Consider the following 20,199-nt stretch of genomic DNA (forward strand, 5'->3'; position numbering starts at 1 on the left):
AATAATATTTTATAATGAAAGGAAGATTTTTATTTGATTGGAGATTATATTTGCAAAAATGACCAACTTGTATATTATATATTATTATATTATATTATAATCATCACATATACTATAACACTTTTCCAATTTTCACGACAATTACTCACATCAGAAAACAGAACCGTGTCACAACTTGTAGTATTGGATAGAAACATGGAGTCATTTGTTTGAACTCTTCACACTCCAGACTAAATGTAACACTCAATCTCTATGCGTGTTTTTTCCCCAGTGGTCAGTGAAGGCAGCATTCCACCTATCAAGCGCATCCATGGGTATTCCCATATGAAGTGAACGCAGCGCAGGACGACAGGAGGCAGAGGTGAAAAGTCTGGATCATGTTGTCATTCCAGCAGAGGCATACATGAACGACGAAAAGGACACGATACATAAACATCATCAAGTAGGCCAGCCGAGCACGACCAGGTTCTGTTCATAAGAAGAGCACGTTGATGGTGTTTGTAACCAGCCAGTGTGAGCAAGCTGAAATTTGTTATCGAGCTAACGAAGGAGCCTGTTAGCTAACGGCCACCATCATCGCTCCTAGCCAGCTGTGGATCGCCCTGTCTTCCTACGATGGGAAACGCAGCAACTGCCAAGAAAGGAAATGAGCAGGAAAGCGGTGAGCACACGGAAGTCATCCCGTTTGCTCTCAGCCATTGCCATTTAACGTTTGCTGTATCATCATTTGCGAGCTTGCTTTCAAAATGCAGTGAGTAGCATCCTTTAGCAGTTGTACAGCACTGGAGCAGACAGTACAGTAACATGGGCTGCACAGGAGAACCATCTTTGGTAGGACAGTTCTGCAACGCGAGTTCGCAGGGTTCGTAACAACGTGGGGTTGCTGATGCTTTCAGTTGGAAACTGTTAACAAATGCTAAAAGCAGCTAGTATTTGAATATTTGTCAGCGCGTTCGTCATCAGGCTCGCTGTGGGGTTTTCAAAGAAGAGCACCCGATTGATTAAATAAATAGATAGTTTTTTTGTTGTTTTTTTTTTTTATGTTGTGTTTAAGATGAGCCTGCAAGACGCTCTGTTTAACTTTGGGCTCACATCACGTGCCTGAAAGCAAGATAACATCACCAAACAAGCTGCAGGAGGTGGCCTGGAGTCAGCTGAAACCCACCACCATTAGAGTTTATGTGTTTGGTTTGACTAATCCTTTTTACAGTTGGTACTTTCACATGTTTATTTAACAAGATCTGTCATATCTAAATATTCACAAATGTTACTTGCCGTTAATTTGAATAGCAAGGAAACTGAGGTTCTTACTGTGCTATTAACCCAATAAGAAGTGTATTCTGCTACCTATAATCTGTGAAAAACAGCTGTAATAGGGCGATATTGGGGTGAAATGTTAGCATAACATTTTGTGGCATTTGTTGCAATAATTCTAAAAGTGAATTATTGAATTATTGCAAAGCCAAAAGTCTATGATAAAGATTTATCATAGACTTTTGGCTTAAAATGTCTAAATAAAACAGATGCATAGAGTAACTGTGCTGCCAAACATTGCACTGTAATTGCATCCAGTCACATTTTGCAGACATTAGTGTACATAGTATTTGTTCTCTCATGGAATCAACAGTGGTTCCAATAGCAAAAGTAGCAATACCAATCATGTTGTCAAGTTTTGGAGAATTGCAAAGGTCATCAGGTTGATTTTTTTTTCTCACATAATGATTAATTCTTATCATACCAATTCTTGTTCCACAATAATTATTTCCAGTGTAATAGGATTTAGAACAACCTTAAAGTGTTAGACTATGTTTTCAGTAAAACGAAAACCAGCTGATTTCATATGTGTGGAATACTTTTTCCATCAGATGCAAAAGTAAATTCAAATGATCTTGACATCATGAGAGTTTTACAAATAAATTTATTTGTCATGACATGAAACAATTTTTTTTTTTTTGAAAATTTGCAAACATATCTAATAAAACTCATCCATAGATTCCTTGGAGGACGCCGTCATGGGTATGTTGTTGTGAGCAGCCAGCCTAATCCACCCAACTGTGTCATAGCAGTGGCCTGTCTGCAGAGCCCTGATCTTGACCTGCTTCCTGATTGGCATTAGTTTGCGCTGTCTAACAAACCTGTGACTCGGGCCACCTGCGGTTTCTGCAGAGGAGGGCTGGAGCTGAAACAAGATTCAACGGAAAGCACAAGCAAACGCGATGCCATAACTTAGATTTCCATGTTTATTCTAAACATTCAATCTGTTATTTTGACATGTAAAAACTAATTAAGCAAAATATATATATATATATTTTTTGACTATTCTTGATTTTTTTTATTATTATTCTTATTATTGCTGAGGTTAATAGTTAGAAAACTGAAGATCTGCAGTATGAAACATATCCACCAGAGAGCACACTATCCTGAACGCTATGCCTCTTTCTGCTACTTTGTGGGTGTAACAGGTTTCTTATCAGCAGTCTTGACTTGCCATGGTTGCACTATGTTTTTGATATGACATTTGAAGTCAGGCCTTCCAGGCTCTGTTTAAATTTTCCCCGTCAAAAAACACTCCGACATAACAATTTGCCTGTAAGATGTTGCAAAGTGCTTTCAAACAGCACAGTGACGACGCTGGACATGTATTTGGCCACTGTAGCAGAGGACGTGAACAGGAAGCTCAACTTTATGTGGTTAACCAGCCATTGCAGAGCACTTGACTGCATACAGGAAGTTAGTATCACTGGTGTTAAGCCTGCAAACGGTTTCTTCGCCTGAGAGCTTTTCATACTCGCACATCGAGATATTTGCCTTAAAATGGCACAGGGAAAGGATCACTCCTTTGCCAGTCGCTTAATCAACAAATATCTTAAGAGTGGACAAGAAAACAAGGGACAGGAGAGTGAGGTGCCTCTGATCTCTGAGTTCACCGTCATGTGGGATAAGTTGAGTAAGTGCAGTGGATTTCTTTTTCTCTAATCTTCAGCTCTGAGCAGGGTGGGTTGTTGTTTCTTCAGAAAACTGATAGAAACTCAGATATTTTCCCTTGTAACATCTTTTCCATCAAGCCAATGGCTTGGGCTCTTAAACATAACAGTTTATGTATTGTGCTCAAGAGTTTTTTTTTTCATGTTTGTGTTATCAGATTTCAAAACTAAATTTAAGCCTTAAATTCAACTTTTATAGGGCGTTTTTTCAGTATGTTCCCCAAATAGTTTCCCTTTTCTGTTATTTTTTTCACATTCACATCGTCACTTTTTACCTACCAGAACATTAACACAGTTATTTTAAGCATAACGCTTTGTATTGCAGGCTGTTTCTGGCGCTTTAGTCATGTAATATAATCTGACATCTTAATATCTGTGTCTTGTCTGTTTTGTGCACTGTTTAGTTTGAAATGTGCTTTTTTCATTGGCTTTCACAATCGGTGTTGTCTTTTTTTTGTCTTTGTGAAAAATAAAACTGACCTATATTGTCAGTGCAGACAAAATATATATATATATATATATATACTACTGAGTAAAAGTCTAAAATAAATACATTTAAATGTAGCTTAAGAAGAGTTGCACAATAACAAGAAGAGTGAGGAAATCTCAATATTTTTATTGCAGTTTAACTATATTATTTGATTTCCTAACACCGTGCAGCCCTACTTAAAAATAAAAGGATTTGGAAAACCTAATTATTCCTGCACGGTAGCAGGAATACCTTAATTCTTTATCTTTTTGATGTAAACTGGAATTTCTATTAGTAGTCAACAAACAGAAGTAAAGCGCTTAATTTGGTTACATACCTGCACAGTGACACGGATGCCTTACATTGTCTCCAGTGTTCGTTTTTTCTACATGTGGTTCTGAAATGTTGTTGTTTTCAGCTCTTCATAAACTGTTCTTCCTCTCTTTTCTTCTCCATCATTTCCATCCATATGGGTGAATGTTCCTGCAATCCCTGGCGAACTGTAGAGACTTTTGGTACGCTCATTGTTCCATGAGGCATCCCAAGTCACAGAGAGGATATTTATCTTGCAAAAACAAATGCAAAAACTAGTTATATTTTATATAAATGAAATTGATGAACAAACAGCCAATCCAATATTAAAATTTACAATTTGTCAAATTTTTTTTTTTTGAAAAACTCTTATTACATAGTAAAAGTTCGTAATCTGTCAGTGAATTTCATTTCAGTAGGTGAGCTTAACCAAATGTTAAACATTTTAAGCTATTTTAATTGATTATTCATGTGATGACATTATTTGATTACACAGTTGAACATAAAATTGAGATCACCTTAATTTTGCTCATGGTGCTTAGTAAATTTTGTTGTTTCATATGGTCTAAAAACAATTGTAAAAAAAAAAAAGGGTTTGGGTCACAGAAACTGATGCATAAGTGAGGATAATCTTATAATTCCTTCATTTTTTTGTTGGATTCAGATCTGCTGCCTTACCAGAAGAGTTGCATTTAAAAGGACAAAACACGCTTAGATGGTTAATCGTTTTTGTGACCAAAAAGACACTTTCTTCTTGTATGCAATTTATAGAAAAGTGCAGTAGGCTCCTATAGGCTGACTGGTAGTGTACAGCAACAGGTTGGGGAGGGGCAGATAAAGCTCCAGTAGCTCTTTCTGTCCCATCTCATTGGGTTCTTTAAGCCATAGAAACAGTTTAGGCCAAACTGACTCTGAAGCCATATGTTTTTAAAATTTGAGTACATATAACCACATACAAATAGAATTCCTATCTAATTTTCTAAAAAACACAGTGTGAAAATGTTTAAAATATGTGCACACAAATTGATAAAACTCTCCCCTTATAATTCATTGCAGTAAATAATTCTTTACCCCCTTACAGATTTTTTCTTTGTTGTTGCACAGATATATTTCAGATCATCAACGAAATATTAATGTCAGGCAAATATATCCTGAGAAATTACACAGTTTTCAAATGAGGATTTTATTTATAGAGGAGTAAAAGCAAAACTAAACTGACCTGACCCAATTAGAATTTTGGTTAGTTGGACCAAATTTGTGAGCAAACACTTCCGTCTGGCATTTGTGATAAGTGGAGATGATTCTTTTGAATCGCTGCGGGTGAATTTTGACCCTCTCTTTTGCAAAATAGCTTTAATTCAGCTGCACTGGAATGTTTTTGCACATGAACAGTATTTACTGCCAGGTCACAGCGACTCCGTTGGGTTTAATTCCAGACTTTGACTAGACAACTCTGTTTGAACGAGTCAAGGGTGGTCTTCAGATGGACTAGTCCTGCTGCGTAGTCCAAGTACAGCTGAGATTAAAGTTACACATTGTTCTCTGGACATACTCCATTTATTGTTAAATCATGAACACTGATTGTAAGCGTTCATGATTCAACAAGGACTTAATGCGCTAAACGTTCTTCTGGTTTCTCCTGTAACCTCCTGAATGAGCTTTCCAATTGGTTTTGGAGTAATTTTGGAAGAGCAGGCGGCACTCCTAAGAAGGTTCATCAGGTTTTCCATATATTCTCCTTATGTTGGAAATTACGCTTTCCTTGAGGTGCTGCTGTCCAAAAGCTGAGAAGTGAAAGATGTCTGCTCATCTGCTGTCATCTGGCACTGTGTGTTGCTTTTCAAGGGCTTGTAGCTTACTTCATGTGGTCTGCCAGGTTCTAAGTAATTTCTTGATTTAACATGTCAAGCAGTCATCAGTCAAGTGTGACTAGTGAGACCGAATAAAATAATATGGGTAATCACTGTCAGTTTGTGATTTAACATTTAGAGACAGACAATGCGTTTTAATATTAACCTATCCAGTTTAATTTCCTATAAATAAAACCATAATTTTAAAACTGTTTTTGGTTTTTGCTCAGGTTACCTGTGGTTGATATTAAAAGTTGTTGGATGATCTGAAATATTCAAGTGTGACAAAACATAAAAACGGAAGCCGTTATATATAACACATTCTAAATATAATTAAAAAAATGTCACCTCTATGATGCTTTTAATTTAAAAACAGATTAATTTTTGCAAATATAGGATGTGCTTAGCCTTTTCTTTTCATGATCAATGGGAAGAATGTAATGACTAAGTAAAATCCAAACCATAACACCAGAGATTTTTCACAGCTTTCAATGACTCTGTGACTTTGGACACCTCATGTCAGCCGTGACTTTGACAGTGCACTGTCCTCACCATGCCTGCTCTGTGTTCTCAGTTACATGTATGTTGTACCTCTTGTTTTTTTGTCTGCCGACTACGTTATTGTCTCTTTCCTTTACCGCAACCACTCTTGAAAGAGATGCAGAACAGCTTGTCTCGAATTTGGCCAGCCCTGTAAAGTTCACGGAGCTCTTTGCATCACTTTGTGATTTAAACTTTCCTGCTAAGGCGTGTGGTTTTGACTTGGAATACTTTTTTTTTTACTGACATTTGCCTGACCTCAGAATGCTTTTGTTCCCCTGAAGGTGTAAACTGCCTTTTTTAATTCCCTGAATGTAAAATTAGACTTTATGTTGGTATGTCCTGAAATTTGAATTGCTTTAATTTAAAACAATTTTTCTTGTTTATTTTTAGTGAAAGAGTTCTTAGCAAAAGCCAAAGAAGATTTTTTAAGAAAATGGGAGTGTCCCGCTCAGGTAAAGTCCTTTTTCATTATTTAAATTTCATTTGTTTGTTTATGATTTTTGAAAAAAATGCACATGCAGTTTTTGATATACAAGTGTCTTCCTTTAGTTAAAAATATCTGGAATGTTAACTCATTGGGTATTTCTACAACTTTTTGCAAAGAGCAGCCACTTTCACTGCAAATGTTTCCATCCTTCTTGAGCTATATCAACTGACTTCCTTGTTTTTATTACAACGTATTTTAACAGTGTACAACAACCCTGGATGAGTTTGAAAGGTTCAAGACTCTGGGCACTGGCTCATTTGGACGTGTGATGCTTGTGAGGCATAAAGGAACAAACCAGTTCTACGCCATGAAGATCTTGGACAAGCAAAAAGTAAGTGCACATTGTTAAAATATGTCCATCACAACACCCTTAAACCGTATTAACTACTGCTGCCGTAAAGGCTTGCTTGTATGAAGAAGAAAAAAATTCAGCAGAAATTCTTCATGTAAATGCAGGCGCTGTGTATCTGATGAAAGGAAATGGAGTGCTTCCTTTTATGTGCTGCTAGTACATTATCACTGAAAACCCCTTCGTATGAGAGTTTCGGTCTTTAAATACTGATGTGGAAGTGGTACAGACAGGCATTGTTGCTCTTCTAGCGCTGCTCTGTTCCCCTGAATGTGGCTGTTGATTTAAGAGGTTAACCTGTCTCACTTTAAATTTCACTTCAACAAAACAGCTTAAAATTTTTCTTCTACACAGTATGGCCTTGGCCTCTTTTTCCTCATTAACTAGTCCTGCCTAATACAAAAAGTGTTTAAACTATATTTTATTAGACAAACTGACATGTAGCTTTAGATAGTTTTTACCTGATGTGTCACAGTTTAATAGTATATTTTGCTCCTAGCTTGCATTGGTGATTCAGAACCTTTTGTCTTCCAAGCCCTTGTTGTTGTTGTGCTACGACAAATTCTGCATCCCCCTCTGTAAATACGCCGACTTGCTAGCTGTACGACCTTCTTTTAGCTTTTGACTCTAGTTTGTACATAATGTCTGAGTTCAGATGGTGATCTGCCCATTCATCTCATTATGAAATGTGAACGCATTTCCTTGAAAAAATATTCATACACCTTGGCATTTTACACATAAAAGTATGACAAGTGTGAGATGCCCATGGCATTATTCAGCCCCTAAGAGTGGAAACTTTGTAAAATCACCTATAAGTGCAATTTCGTCTGCAAGTCTTTTGGTGAGGTCTCTAGGCTACATTTTGTTTTTCAGTTTATATATTAGCTCATATTTAGACTCATATTTAGCTAAAAAGAAGCTGGGAACAGCCGTCGTCAAGTATTGCCACATATTCTCTGTTGGATTTATTTCTGACTTTTGACTGAGCAATTCTAACACATTCATATGTTTTGATTGTAATTAAAACATTGTCGTTCTAGCTACATGTCCAGGGTCTTTGCCTCGCCGCACAATCAGTATTTGTCTCTATCCACTGTCCAGTTAACTTAAGAGGATTTTTGCACAGCTTGATGCTACCACCAGCACGTTTCACATGGGGGGTGGTGTGTTCAGTATGGTTTGCAGTTATGGTTTTTTTGCCACACAAAGTGCTTTGCATGTCGACCAAAAATTGAAACTTTGGTCTCATCTGACTCGAGCAGCTTCTTCCTCATGTTTGCAGTGGTACCTGCATGGCAAACTTTTTCTGCTCTCGTGTATTTGTGCAATCCATTAGCACTAGTTGTCCTGTCTGCACATTCTCACACCTGAGCACTGGTGCTCTGCAGCTTCTCCAGAGTGACCATGGGCCTCTTGTGTCTTGCAGATGCATTTTCACATTGCTCAATTTAGGTAGACATCTATATCTTAATACTTAGTTTTGTAGGTTGCGTCATTCTCCTTTAGATTTTCAGATCACAAAGATGTGGTGTTTTAAAGCTTTTATTAACTTTGAATTATAACCTGACCATGCTTTAAATTTCTTCACAACTTTATCCCTGACCTGTTTACTGTGTTCTTTGGTTTTTCCTCATGCTGCTTGTTCACTAGTATGAGAAAAACCCAAAATTACATAACTCAAAGTTAGACATTGTCTACTAGTATTATTTGACTTCTTTAGGCTTTGGGAGTTCATTTAGGATCAAAATTTTACATGATTCCTCTATTTCACCAGAGAGGAGGGATACAAATACATACCACTCTTTAAATATTTTTTTAAAAATAAACCTGATACAACATATTTTCTACTTGTCAAATTCCACAAAAACATTTATAAAAGGCACAAAAACTTGTCTAGACATCTGTTCATCATATAGTGTGCTGTTATTTTGCATATATATGTTGACAGTCTCTTTATCATGAAGGTTTTGCACCATTTCTGAGCTCTCTAGCTTACACGTTTGTTAATTATTAGTATCGTTTGGTGGTAACTTTGCTGCTGTCCCACCGTCTGTGTGCTGACGTACAACTTTGAACAATATCTGACAGACCAGTAAACAACTAAGGAAAACATTCTGATCTAATTTGTTTCCTTATGTTTTCAGGTGGTGAAGTTGAAGCAGATAGAACACACACTAAATGAGAAAAGAATACTACAGGCCGTCTCCTTCCCGTTCCTCGTCAGATTGGAATACGCTTTCAAGGTACTGATGGATCCAAACCCTTCTGCAGGGTTTTCTGTCTCATTTTGAAAACTTTCTCTCAGTTTATTTCTCCGAATGTCATTGTCAACTATTTAAAATTTAAACCCTGTCCTGAAAATCAGCTCTTACGAGGTGATATACACTTTTACATAATTTCAAAGAAATAAAGTGATTTCGGTGAAACGAGCTGTCTGAAGTCAGACATTTATTAGCAAAGGCAAACGTTGTAATGTGATTCAGTTTCTCATTCGGCTTTAGGATGACATTACCCAGGTGGTTTTGTGATACAAAAAAGAAACATTACTTCTTCTGCTTTACATTTACAGCTGGTTCATGCTGGTGATCAGTTGCTCTCAACAGTCCCACAAATCCAACCTGTCCTGTTTTACTGGATTGGAAAGATTGTGTTTCTGTTATTTTCTTACTTTTGCGACTGCGAGTTGCTGCCGTACTTGTTGATAGCAGAAAATGCAGCCGCTAAAGTGTTTTTGGTGTATGTTTACCGTCATTACTAGGAAGAAAGTCTGGGGCATGTGTCTGAGTTGGAGTTTGATTATTAATTTTTAGCAGTAAAAATCATGTCTAAAACTACATCATTGTTTATATAAGGATGTCCCTTAATTTGAAAAGTAAATGTTATTATATGGGAATTAACTTTATTTGAATATACATCTCAGGACAACTCAAACCTCTACATGGTGATGGAATATGTGCCCGGTGGAGAAATGTTCTCACACCTCAGACGCACAGGAAGGTTCAGGTATAATGCACATTTTTGGGGGGTTGTTTTTTGATTTATTCATCAGTCTATTTACCCATTTCTCTCAGAAGAGACATGCCTTACTCTTTGTCTAAATCTTTGTTTCCCTCTTTCAGTGAACATCATGCAAGATTTTATGCAGCTCAGATCGTGCTCACTTTTGAGTACCTTCACTCCTTAGACCTCATCTACAGAGACCTAAAGCCTGAAAACCTGCTCATAGATCAACATGGATACATCCAGGTAACCAGTCCATCTCAGCTTTATTGTTGGAAAAAAAAAGTTACGAGAGCAGGAAAAAAAAACAAACTGAAAACCGATTGACATATCTTCACATGGCTGTGTCATCTTTTTCCCAGGTCACAGACTTTGGCTTTGCCAAACGGGTAAAAGGCAGAACTTGGACATTGTGTGGAACTCCTGAGTACCTGGCTCCAGAGATCATCCTCAGCAAGGTGAACCCCTCAGCAAGGGTTTCAAAGCAATAGATCTTCAAATTTGTTTGTTAGATTAATCCAATTGATCAGGTAACGCTAAACTATGTAAGTACAAAGGTAAGGAGATGATTTGAAAAATTGACAATTTCCAACACATGTAGCTTAAGATTAGATTGTTTTGAGCACTCATTGGTGAAAAAGCATCACATTTTTACTACTTTCTATCTTGTGTTGCTACCTACCTATACCTATATTCACTTTTATTCAAACTGTATTTTATGTAGTTGCTGGAAGTAAAAACTGAAGAATGGTTTACCCGCTTTTCTAAAACTGCAGACTGTTTCCTTTTTAAATATATACGTCTGACCTCAATTTAGCAGAAGTCCAGCTAGTAGATGCTTTATCTTTCTTAGCATGCTATACAAAACTGAGTGAAAGACGAAAAAAGAGCAAGAAAGTGTCAAATGGAACAATTCTGTTTCTACATGTTGATCTTTTCAATCCACTATTCATTAATGAAGGCAACTGAACTCGTGGTTAACCCAGTGTTTCATCCACACAAAACAAACTACTTAGGTAAGAATCAATGCTAATTGATGACTGAGATTTACAAATATGATAAGAGGCTAAAGATTTATATAGAGAGTTTCTGAAAGTGGCTTTAAAGTTTTCTAGCCTGGTAGGTTTTGTTTGTTTTATTTCTGGGTATAAAAAAAAACATAAACAAACTCTTGATTATCATAAATTGTATTAGTGCTGACAGGTTTTTTGGTGAAAGGTATTGTTCAAAAAGCATTTGGCTACATTTTGTTCACCAAATCATGAGGAGATTTACTCATCATCTAACATGAGTTACTATTCACCAAGGACTAATACTGTATGTTAAGAGAGCAAAATGCTGCATGATGTGGATAAATATTGGGATTTGAAAAAGCGGTGTCTAATAATATAGTTTAGTTGGATTATTGTAAAGTTTGCTTTGACATAACGTCAAATTTATGTCTGATATATTTCTGTTTGTGTTAAGTGGGATTAAAAGCAAGCTGGCAATGATTTGTGAGGTCAGATGAATCTTTTTTTTTTTTTTTTTTTCAAACAGCAAATTGACTTTGAAGGCTTGAGTGACTTGTCTGGGTGAGAATTTATTTCTCTTGACTCAGACACAAGACTGGAAGTCAGAAGCCTTTGATGCAAGCAGGAATTGAAGCTGACTGCTGTGCTGACATGGTGCATTATCACCAGGGTTATACCAAGTGACTCTAGGTGTTTTAATGGCTGCACAGCAACTGCAAACAAAGCATCCACATTCAGGTTATAATACTTTGCGGCCCACAAACTGAAAGGACACGAATAAGCTGAGATCTCGTTTCAACCTTTAGAGTCCAATAAAATACTGATGGATTCTTTGAGTATAATAATAAAAAAAAAAAACACATTTTTTGTAGACCTAGTATTTAGCTTTCCCAAATTTAAGCTAAAAAGTAAAAATTGTGATTCTTTTTTTTTTATTTCTTTTTTTTTTAGGGCTACAACAAAGCTGTTGACTGGTGGGCACTGGGAGTTCTTATCTATGAGATGGCTGCTGGCTACCCTCCGTTTTTTGCTGACCAGCCAATACAGATCTATGAAAAGATTGTGTCTGGCAAGGTAAGAGAAGATTTTCAAGTTTGAATATTTCAAGCACTTTCTCTTGTATGGGTCTTCTATTGGATGCTTTTTTTCCTCATAATATACGAGATATATCTTTAAAATAATAAATGTGAAAGTTATTAATTAAAATGTGATTTTTTTTTAATAAGCTGAGAGCATATTTTATTCAGTTCTGTGTTACTTTATAGTCCTATAAAGCATGAATATGTTTGATCCGTCTTACTCATCGAAGCCAGGGGGCGGGGCTAACATTGCTGTAGACAAGGTGATTGGCCTGAGGTTGAACTACTGTTCAGGTTAACCAATCAGACATAATTTATGATGCATCATAGTGACATTGGTGGACAATAACGTTTTAACAATACTTTTAATAATATGAATAAACCCTGCTGTGAAACAAGTTTCTATCCCTTTACATATTTCTGATGTTTTTGGTTATGTTCTCACAATTAAATGTTTCAGGTGATCAATGATGTTTTAATACAAGACAAAGAAGTCTGGATAAATAGAAAAATCTGTTGCTGATTTCTTTTCATTAAGGGTATAAAGCTATGCAAACCAAGAAGTGGCCTAGTCAAAGTTCACACTTAAATTCAACTGATATATGGCATGACCACAATTTCAGCACAGCACTGTTGAAGACTGTTAAAGCAGTTGTTGCTGCCACTGGTTGGCAACAACCAGTCATAGGTTTGGATAATTCAGATCGCTTGTTTTCCTAATAAATTAAATCATTCAGTCATGATCATTTGAAAACTGTTTTTTTTTTCTGTTTTTATTCTGGTTAACTTTGGCAACTGTAAAATCTGTTTGTTGATCTGAAACATGTCAGAGTAACCCCCCAAAAAACTGAACTTGAATAAGGAGTAAATATTTATTGAATGTTTGGTATTTTGTTGGATTCTAGCCTTTCTGGCCCTTGGTAGGAGGGGGGCTCATCTCATTTTATATGATTTATCACTGTTGTTCAGAAGGCGCTGCTTCCTTCCTTGTAGGTACGATTTCCCTCTCACTTTAGCTCCGACCTGAAGGACCTGCTGAGGAACCTGCTCCAGGTAGATCTTACGAAGCGATTTGGCAACCTGAAGAACGGCGTAAATGACATAAAAAACCATAAGTGGTTCTCCACAACAGACTGGATAGCCATCTACGAGCGAAAGGTATTCGTTTTCTGCAAGAGCTTGTCTGCTTTTTTTAATCCATGCCGAGAGATTTTGTCTACATATTAAGCGTTCGTACTTTTCCAGATTGAAGCTCCCTTCTTGCCGAAGTGCAGAGGGCCTGGAGACACGAGCAACTTCGACGACTACGAAGAGGAGGACATTCGCGTCTCACAAACAGAAAAGTGTGCGAAAGAGTTTGCTGACTTTTAGCCAGGACCCCATCAGGTTTCCACGGCTTTGGGATATTTGCACTCTGGTGAGAGTTATAAGGTGGAACTGAGGCCATCCTGTGCTCCTAACAATTGCCTCGTTCCTTCATTCCACACGGCTGAAATGAGGTCGTTTTTTTGCCATGCCCCCTGGTGCTGCTGGCACCGATCTACACACAGGCAAATTATGCAGACACCTTCACGTGCTGCAATGAAGTACTAGACCACATTCTCATTGTTTTTGTTTTTTTAACTTTTAGTTTCGACTCTCTCTCCTTGTTTAAATTTGAATGTGAAAAGCAACATGCAAAATGAATTAGTCCCTTTTCAATGAGGTACGAGAAGTGGTAGTATTACCTGTTGTTGCACAAGGTGTTGAAGAGTTTTATTTATTTATTTTTTTATCTTTTTTTTTTTTTTTTATCTGTTATCTGTTACGAACCCCAGCGTGTTTTTAAGGAAGGGGCCTGGTTGAGTTTCGATTAATTTAAACAGCATTTTTATTATTCTGGTGTCCTCAAGACCTGGAAGCTTGTGTTTGCATGTAGACCTTGAAAGGTGAGACATCCTTTTCCTTTTTTTTTTTTAAAGCATGACCAAATTGTTAAAAAAAGGAAAAACTGATGCATTCTCTCGCTTTCAGTTCTTGAGGAAAGGAATTACTACTTACAAGCGGTATCAGGAAGCAGAAACATGTAAGCGCTGTGTCAGCTGAAAAGTTGTAGCATGATTTATCCATATCCAATCACAGGACATTTCCTTTTTACCTCAGTCTTTTGATGGAAAGAAATTCTATATTTTCTAGGTACAAGTATATTTCACAAGAAGTGAATCTGAAGATATTTGCGTTTTGTCTCTGCACACCGTTCGTTTGTTTGTGGTATATTTAAAAGTCTGTCCAGAAATGCACTAGCATGGCATTTTCCAATCGCTGAAAGGTCAGTTTGTTACATTATCTGAAGGATACAAAGCAGTGGTGCTCACATGGGGTGACCGTTGTCCCCTTTGGGTCTTGTTTTGAGTTTAACTGCTTAACTGCTGTGTCTGAGCGGAGCACTCAGCCTAGATTATGATGTTTTCTTTTCCTTTTTCTTTTTTACTTTTGCATGTGTATGGTTGTGCAGCAGCGTTACTGAAAGCTAATAGTAGTATCCCCACTTTTTTTTTCCTTTTGTAGCCTTGGAATTGTGTCACAGCATGAAGCGTGAAAGCAGGTGATATTTTGGTCTATGTAACGCAAATGCCATAATCAGTGCTGCATAATCACGTAGCAGCAATAACAGAACACAGAACTATCATGAAGTATTGATTTAGCTTGGTCACAGCTAGACTGGTCCATCTTCGGCCTGCAGTTATAACTTGTAGTCTTTACACTGTTTCCTAACTGAATTAATCAAGATTGACCTATTCTGCTTTGCGACGCTTAGTGGCAACTGATTGAAATTGCTAACGGATAGAAATGTTACATTTTTAAAGGGAATAAGGTAAAAAAAAAAAAAAAACTTTTTTTCAATTATGCCACTTCTTAAGATTATTTTTTGTTTGTTTTATTTCAATGAGACAAATATAACTTCTATGAGGGATTCTTCTGACTCATTGCATATTGTGCTGCTAAAATGTAGTCCCTGACTCCACATTCTTTTCTCCAGCATGACAAAATATTGCATCTATAAAAATCTATATTTCAGATGCTGAGTACCTACATAGGTGGTATGCCTTTGATGTTTTTTTTTTCTTTCAGATAGCAGATATATTTTTGATTTTGGAAAGCCTGTAGTCCTTTAAAGAGGCGTTTCTCTCTCCCTGTCAGCCACAGAGAAGTCTAAACTTCAATTTATAAGATACTGGACTCCACTGGGCTGAGGAAGAATCAAAAATGCGCTGTTGAAAGTCTTTCCAAAACTGACACCTGAGTCTTTACATATGAGGGAATAAAAAGCTATTTTGTTCAATTTAAACATTCTTAAACAACCAAATTCAAAAACAGGATTTAAGTAATTATTTGTTTTAATCATTTTGTCTGAGCACATGTGCATTTTATGCGATTTAATTTATGAAGGCACAACTGCTACTTATGCATTTTATTTATACATAGAAGTCTAACAAAATAACATTTAATTTTCCATAGGTCTCAGTATGTGTATGGAGACCTAAAATGTTAAGCGTTGCAAACACCAAAATTGTTTTTTTTATTTTTTTATTTGCTACATCTATATTTGATGCATATTGACACCTCTAATGCCTACTGAAATGTATCTTTTTTTTCTTTTGTATTTATTCGAAATTATATATTTTTGTCCAGTTTGAAGGGTGAACAGATGGTATGCCTATAAACAATTTCCAATGTTTTTGAATTTGATGAATCTCACCTGGCCCACAAGCATGTCTCTGTCCAACTGCCTGTGTGTAAATCCTCTCAGAAACAAATGTGTAGGCAATTGCCAGCTCTTCTTCTGTATCATCTGTTCCACCCTCCCTCATGTGTGTGATGTTTGTCGAAATTTGATGTGAAACGACGGCACCTTTCCCTGAGCCACTTCACACTCCTCCTGACTGAAGGAAATCAGTTCTATGAGTTCTTGTAGCTAGTCACACGTGCCAGTATGGGAATCAATAATCTGAAATGTGTCTGTAATTTAGTTTGTGGATATTTTTGCACATCATTTAGAAAGCTGACACATTATTTTTCCCAATCATATTTACTTGTGTTTGCAAGCGAAGTACACTTTGCTGTAGCAGATTTTATGTAACAAAGAGGATATGTCATTATAATAAATTCTTTTTATTGAAATCAACAATTTGTGTGTTTCTGTGAGGAAGGCTTGTTGTTAAACCCGTTAAACTGCCATTGTACTACATTTCCCATGATTCCGTGACGTTGTGGGCGAAGGAAACGAAAGCGAAGAAGCTTGTTGGCTTACTTGAATATAATTTGATTTTATCAAATAAACACCGCAGTTTATTAACTGGTAAAAATACTACAGCTTATAAAACTTTTTGTTTGTTCAATAACAATTTTTGACTTGAACGAACAGCTCTTGTCAAGCCCGAATCTCCTAAAATAAGGTAACTGTTAAATTTGGTATTAGCAAACGAGGCTAACTATCCCTCTTAGCTAGCGTTATTACAAAACACGGAGAGGGTGCGATTAAATATCTACTCGTCGTCTAGAATAAACACATATTTTATTTTCTTGAATTTGTAATAATTTTTTTTCCCCGAATTATAATTGCGGTGTGGCCAGTTTTTTATGTCGATATTTTTTCTGGTTTTAATTCCGCTAACAACGTGAGTTTTACGTCGTCAATTTTTACGCATCACAGTTTTTACTCCGACTTGTGTTTATGATAAACGGCGTTAGTTTTAGTTGATTAAGCTGCTTTACTTACGGCTTTACCCATTCTGCTGTGGTGTTGTGCTTTTTTCAGCAGAGACATCCAGTGAATGTCAGAAAGACAAAACGATGATGGTGTTTGAACTGCCAACACACTGAGTTCTCTCGCAGAAGACACCTAATGAAAAATTACTGCAACGTAACAGAATGTAAGACTCATTTCATTCAGTTTGTGTGTACTTAAACTTTGAATTTATTTGCTAAACTACAAGGTGTTATACGGAAGCATAATGTGGAAATTAGGTAACTGGTCTAAATGTCGTGCTCAAAATCTATCAGAATGTAATAAAAAGAGATGCGAAATACATTAAAGCTCCTATCTGGACTTGACTGTGGAATCAGTTAAACTTTAGATGTTTATTTTTTCACCTATGGAATAACATTTCATTTTTGGTTGTAAAATGTTAATCAAAATAAAATTTTCCTTTCCATGGATTTTTCTACATGTGCATCACATAAAACATAAATAAGCAAACTGTTTTTAGATATTCTAGGTATGTGCGTTTTATTTTGTATTGTGTTGTAGAGAATCGCCTATCAAGCTGTTCTTTTACCTGTTTATTTTTTGTTTGAGGAGTATAATATTTTCAAACTGAATTATCTGTAAGGTTAAAACTGCAGCAGATAGTTAGATGTAGTTGTTCCTCAGTATTCCATATTGGATTATTTTCTTTCTTTCTTTTTCATATCTGACATGCCAGTAGTTGGCTGCTCTTTTCAGCCAAGTGAAGGATACCACAAGGGGCAGTAATTGTAAGGAAATTTGAATTTATTTAGTTTAAAATAGAACTCATTTGGCAAATACATTATGGCATTTTATTAGCATCTTAAAATTATTAACTTAATCCTGCTTTATCCTAATAAGTGTTGCAATATATCTGATATATTATCAGATTTTTGAATATTTCTATTGATCAAACATGGTTGCAATACAGTTTTTGAAGGATAGAAAAAATATGCAGTTAGAATGTTCTGACTACTGAATTATTTTTTTAATCTTTACAACTTTTTTGTCTGAATTGTTAAAATTAGTTGGTTTTTTTAATCAGATGCCTAAGATGAAAAAACAGTCCATTTCAGAAAACATTCTTGATGGATTTTTTTTTTCTGACCTCAAATTATAATTTTATTTGAACTGAATTGATAATGAGATTGTTAAAATAATAAAAATAATAGCATATGCTTGCCTTTGTCATTTTGCTCAACAGCCAGTATGGAGGACAAGGCAAATGGTTCAGTTGACACCAAAAGGTACGCATCAGAATTAGCCGATGAATCTATTTACTCGATTCATTTCTTACTGGAAACTCAAATAGTCTTTTCTACTGTTGTCACAGTTTAGTCTGAGTCGAGTAACTTTTATCCCGCAGCCCAGTGGAGAACGGTCAGCTGCCAGACCCTTCCAACTGGGGAGTTGCTGACGTTGTCAATTATTTCAAGGCAACAGGGTTCGAGGAGCAGGCTACAGCTTTCCAAGATCAGGTTAGATTTTCCTTCTGTCTTACTCCATGTCAACTTGCAAAGCCTCCAAATATAGAATTTATCTTTTGGTCTGACAGGAAATTGACGGCAAGTCTTTGCTCCTGATGACGCGTAACGACGTCCTAACAGGACTGTCGATAAAACTCGGCCCCGCGTTGAAAATCTACGAGTACCACGTGAAGCCGCTGCAAACGCAGCACCTGAAGAGCAACGTGTCGTAGCACTGCCAGCTGCCCCGCCACCCACCTCAGCGACAATCATCATGTCAGGAGACTCCAGGTTAGCTGCGGCTTCACAAAGACTCTTCTGCCAACAGAGGCACCTTGATGAGATTTGAATGCTGTTTTTTTTGTTGTTGTTTTTGTTTTGTTTTGTTTTTTGTTGTTTTTGTTTTAATAAGCGCGAATCCCAAAACCCTGGTCTGCACACTGCATCCACTCAGCTGTTTACCCCTTCAGCCATTATTATTTCTGCTGCTTAAGATATGTATTTTTGTGTTTTATTTAAGACAAGAGATTAAGAGTGAGTATTCTGAAGGCTAGATTTGTGTGTTTGTGTGGTGAATGTGTGTGCAAAGTAAATTAAACCGCAATGGGGTTTTTTAAGTATTTGTAAATAAGATGATATATAGTTGAAAAGGATGTATGTTCTGTTATATTTGAACACTTTGATACGTGCAGAAAATTATTATGATCCCATTGTGTTTCCCTGAATTTAGTTTTTATGTTTTAAACTGCACATCTGAGTCCATGATTTGTCCAGAGCATGTAACAATTAATCACTTTGTTTTCCAGGACTTTTATCTAAAGCCTCTTTGTTTCTTCAAGCCAACTTTATTTAGACTTGAGGCTCTTGGTATGAAAATCTTTCTGTATATATTCTTATTACTTATTACCTGTGGTGCTTTCAGCTTTGTCACATGGACAGCTGTATTGAAGTGTTCATGACCCACGTTTTGGTGCAACATAACACTGGAGTTTGAATATCTTGAGTCTAAAATTGATGATAAATGGTGCTTTTTTTTCTCACCAAAGAACATCAGTTTGACTTTCTTGACTTTTTTTGTTCACATAGTTAGCTGGCAACATATTATTTATCTCTTTTACACACCCACTCAAATTTCAGACCATTTCAGATGATGTAAGGGGACATTAAAGATATAAAACGATGTATGTCTTTTGTTATGTTCTTTGAACATAACAAAAGAACCCTAACAGAAGACAGAAGAGATGGATTAGGAGAGTAAATAAAAAAACACTAGCAAACTTCAAGAAACCATGCAATATAACGAATAATGTGCCAAAATGTTTCTACACTGGTACAAGAAATTAATAAACTCAAAGAAAATTACTTTGACTCTTGTAACTATTGGAATATATCTTTCATTTTGACTCAATTTTTGTTTAAGACATAAGATGATGTGAAATATGTTTTGTCTTTTTGTACACTTAAGGCTAAATTTAAATAATTTTAGAAACATTTAAAAACCAAAACTTTGTTTGCATGCCCTGAAACATACTAAAAATTACAGCTAATGTTTTTTCGCTATTGTTTTTTGGAGGGTTTTTTTTCGTTGCTGTGTTTTACTGACATTTAACAGACTGATGAAACTTCTAAAACTGAGCTACTAACTGAGAGATGTTGTGAAAGAGCCCTAGGGACGTCATCAAACATTTTTGTTTTTAACCAGAAAATATATTAAAAAATAAACTTCTTAACATTATTAATCTGAGAAATGTGCACTTAAACACAAAAGGAAATTGTAAAAACATGCCAGCAGGCTCCCTGGTAAAAACAAAACAATTAGGTTTTTTCACCAATTGTGCTAAATATAGTCATATTTACATATCTCCATGCATGTAATGTA

At 36.2% G+C, this 20,199-nt stretch overlaps 2 protein-coding genes across 5 annotated transcripts; both read left to right on the forward strand.

Moving 5' to 3' along the window:
• Positions 1 to 289: 289 nt before the first annotated feature.
• Positions 290 to 16,254, forward strand: prkacba (protein kinase, cAMP-dependent, catalytic, beta a). 3 transcript variants are annotated; one of them, XM_008408042.3, is made up of 10 exons: positions 290 to 661; positions 6,549 to 6,610; positions 6,848 to 6,976; positions 9,139 to 9,237; positions 9,915 to 9,997; positions 10,114 to 10,240; positions 10,357 to 10,452; positions 11,959 to 12,081; positions 13,080 to 13,244; positions 13,332 to 16,254. In XM_008408042.3, the coding sequence occupies exons 1-10, from the start codon at positions 616 to 618 to the stop codon at positions 13,455 to 13,457; spliced, it is 1,056 nt and encodes a 351-aa protein (XP_008406264.1). In that variant the 5' UTR covers positions 290 to 615; the 3' UTR covers positions 13,458 to 16,254. The 3 variants fall into 3 exon arrangements, with proteins under 3 accessions (XP_008406264.1, XP_008406262.2, XP_081462474.1); XM_008408040.3 differs by lacking the exon at positions 290 to 661 and adding an exon at positions 1,932 to 2,947; XM_081606348.1 differs by lacking the exon at positions 290 to 661 and adding an exon at positions 3,569 to 3,968.
• A 75-nt stretch (positions 16,255 to 16,329) lies between these two features.
• samd13 (sterile alpha motif domain containing 13) lies at positions 16,330 to 19,373 on the forward strand. Of its 2 annotated transcripts, none has more exons than XM_008408039.3 (5): positions 16,330 to 16,522; positions 16,885 to 16,999; positions 18,059 to 18,101; positions 18,221 to 18,332; positions 18,410 to 19,373. In XM_008408039.3, exons 2-5 carry the CDS (start codon positions 16,972 to 16,974, stop codon positions 18,551 to 18,553), a joined length of 327 nt encoding a protein of 108 aa, XP_008406261.1. In that variant the 5' UTR covers positions 16,330 to 16,522; positions 16,885 to 16,971; the 3' UTR covers positions 18,554 to 19,373. The 2 variants fall into 2 exon arrangements, with proteins under 2 accessions (XP_008406261.1, XP_081462476.1); XM_081606350.1 differs by lacking the exon at positions 16,330 to 16,522 and adding an exon at positions 16,570 to 16,744.
• The last annotated feature ends 826 nt before the right edge of the window (positions 19,374 to 20,199 follow it).

The sequence above is a fragment of the Poecilia reticulata genome, chromosome 4, assembly GCF_904066995.2.
Source record: "Poecilia reticulata chromosome 4, P_reticulata-male-v2, whole genome shotgun sequence".
Taxonomy (NCBI): Eukaryota; Metazoa; Chordata; class Actinopteri; order Cyprinodontiformes; family Poeciliidae; genus Poecilia; species Poecilia reticulata.

What these genes read in the sequence shown, in the direction of transcription:
- prkacba (XM_008408040.3), top strand. Translation starts at nt 2,815, where the DNA reads ATGGCACAGGGAAAGGATCACTCCTTTGCCAGTCGCTTAATCAACAAA. An exon ending in CGTCATGTGGGATAAGTTGA is followed by an intron (nt 2,948 to 6,548) that starts GTAAGTGCAGTG and finishes GTTTATTTTTAG; the next exon opens with TGAAAGAGTTCTTAGCAAAA. An exon ending in AGACGCACAGGAAGGTTCAG is followed by an intron (nt 9,998 to 10,113) that starts GTATAATGCACA and finishes TCCCTCTTTCAG; the next exon opens with TGAACATCATGCAAGATTTT.
- samd13 (XM_008408039.3), top strand. Translation starts at nt 16,972, where the DNA reads ATGAAAAATTACTGCAACGTAACAGAAT. An exon ending in TTACTGCAACGTAACAGAAT is followed by an intron (nt 17,000 to 18,058) that starts GTAAGACTCATT and finishes TTTGCTCAACAG; the next exon opens with CCAGTATGGAGGACAAGGCA. An exon ending in GGTTCAGTTGACACCAAAAG is followed by an intron (nt 18,102 to 18,220) that starts GTACGCATCAGA and finishes TTTATCCCGCAG; the next exon opens with CCCAGTGGAGAACGGTCAGC.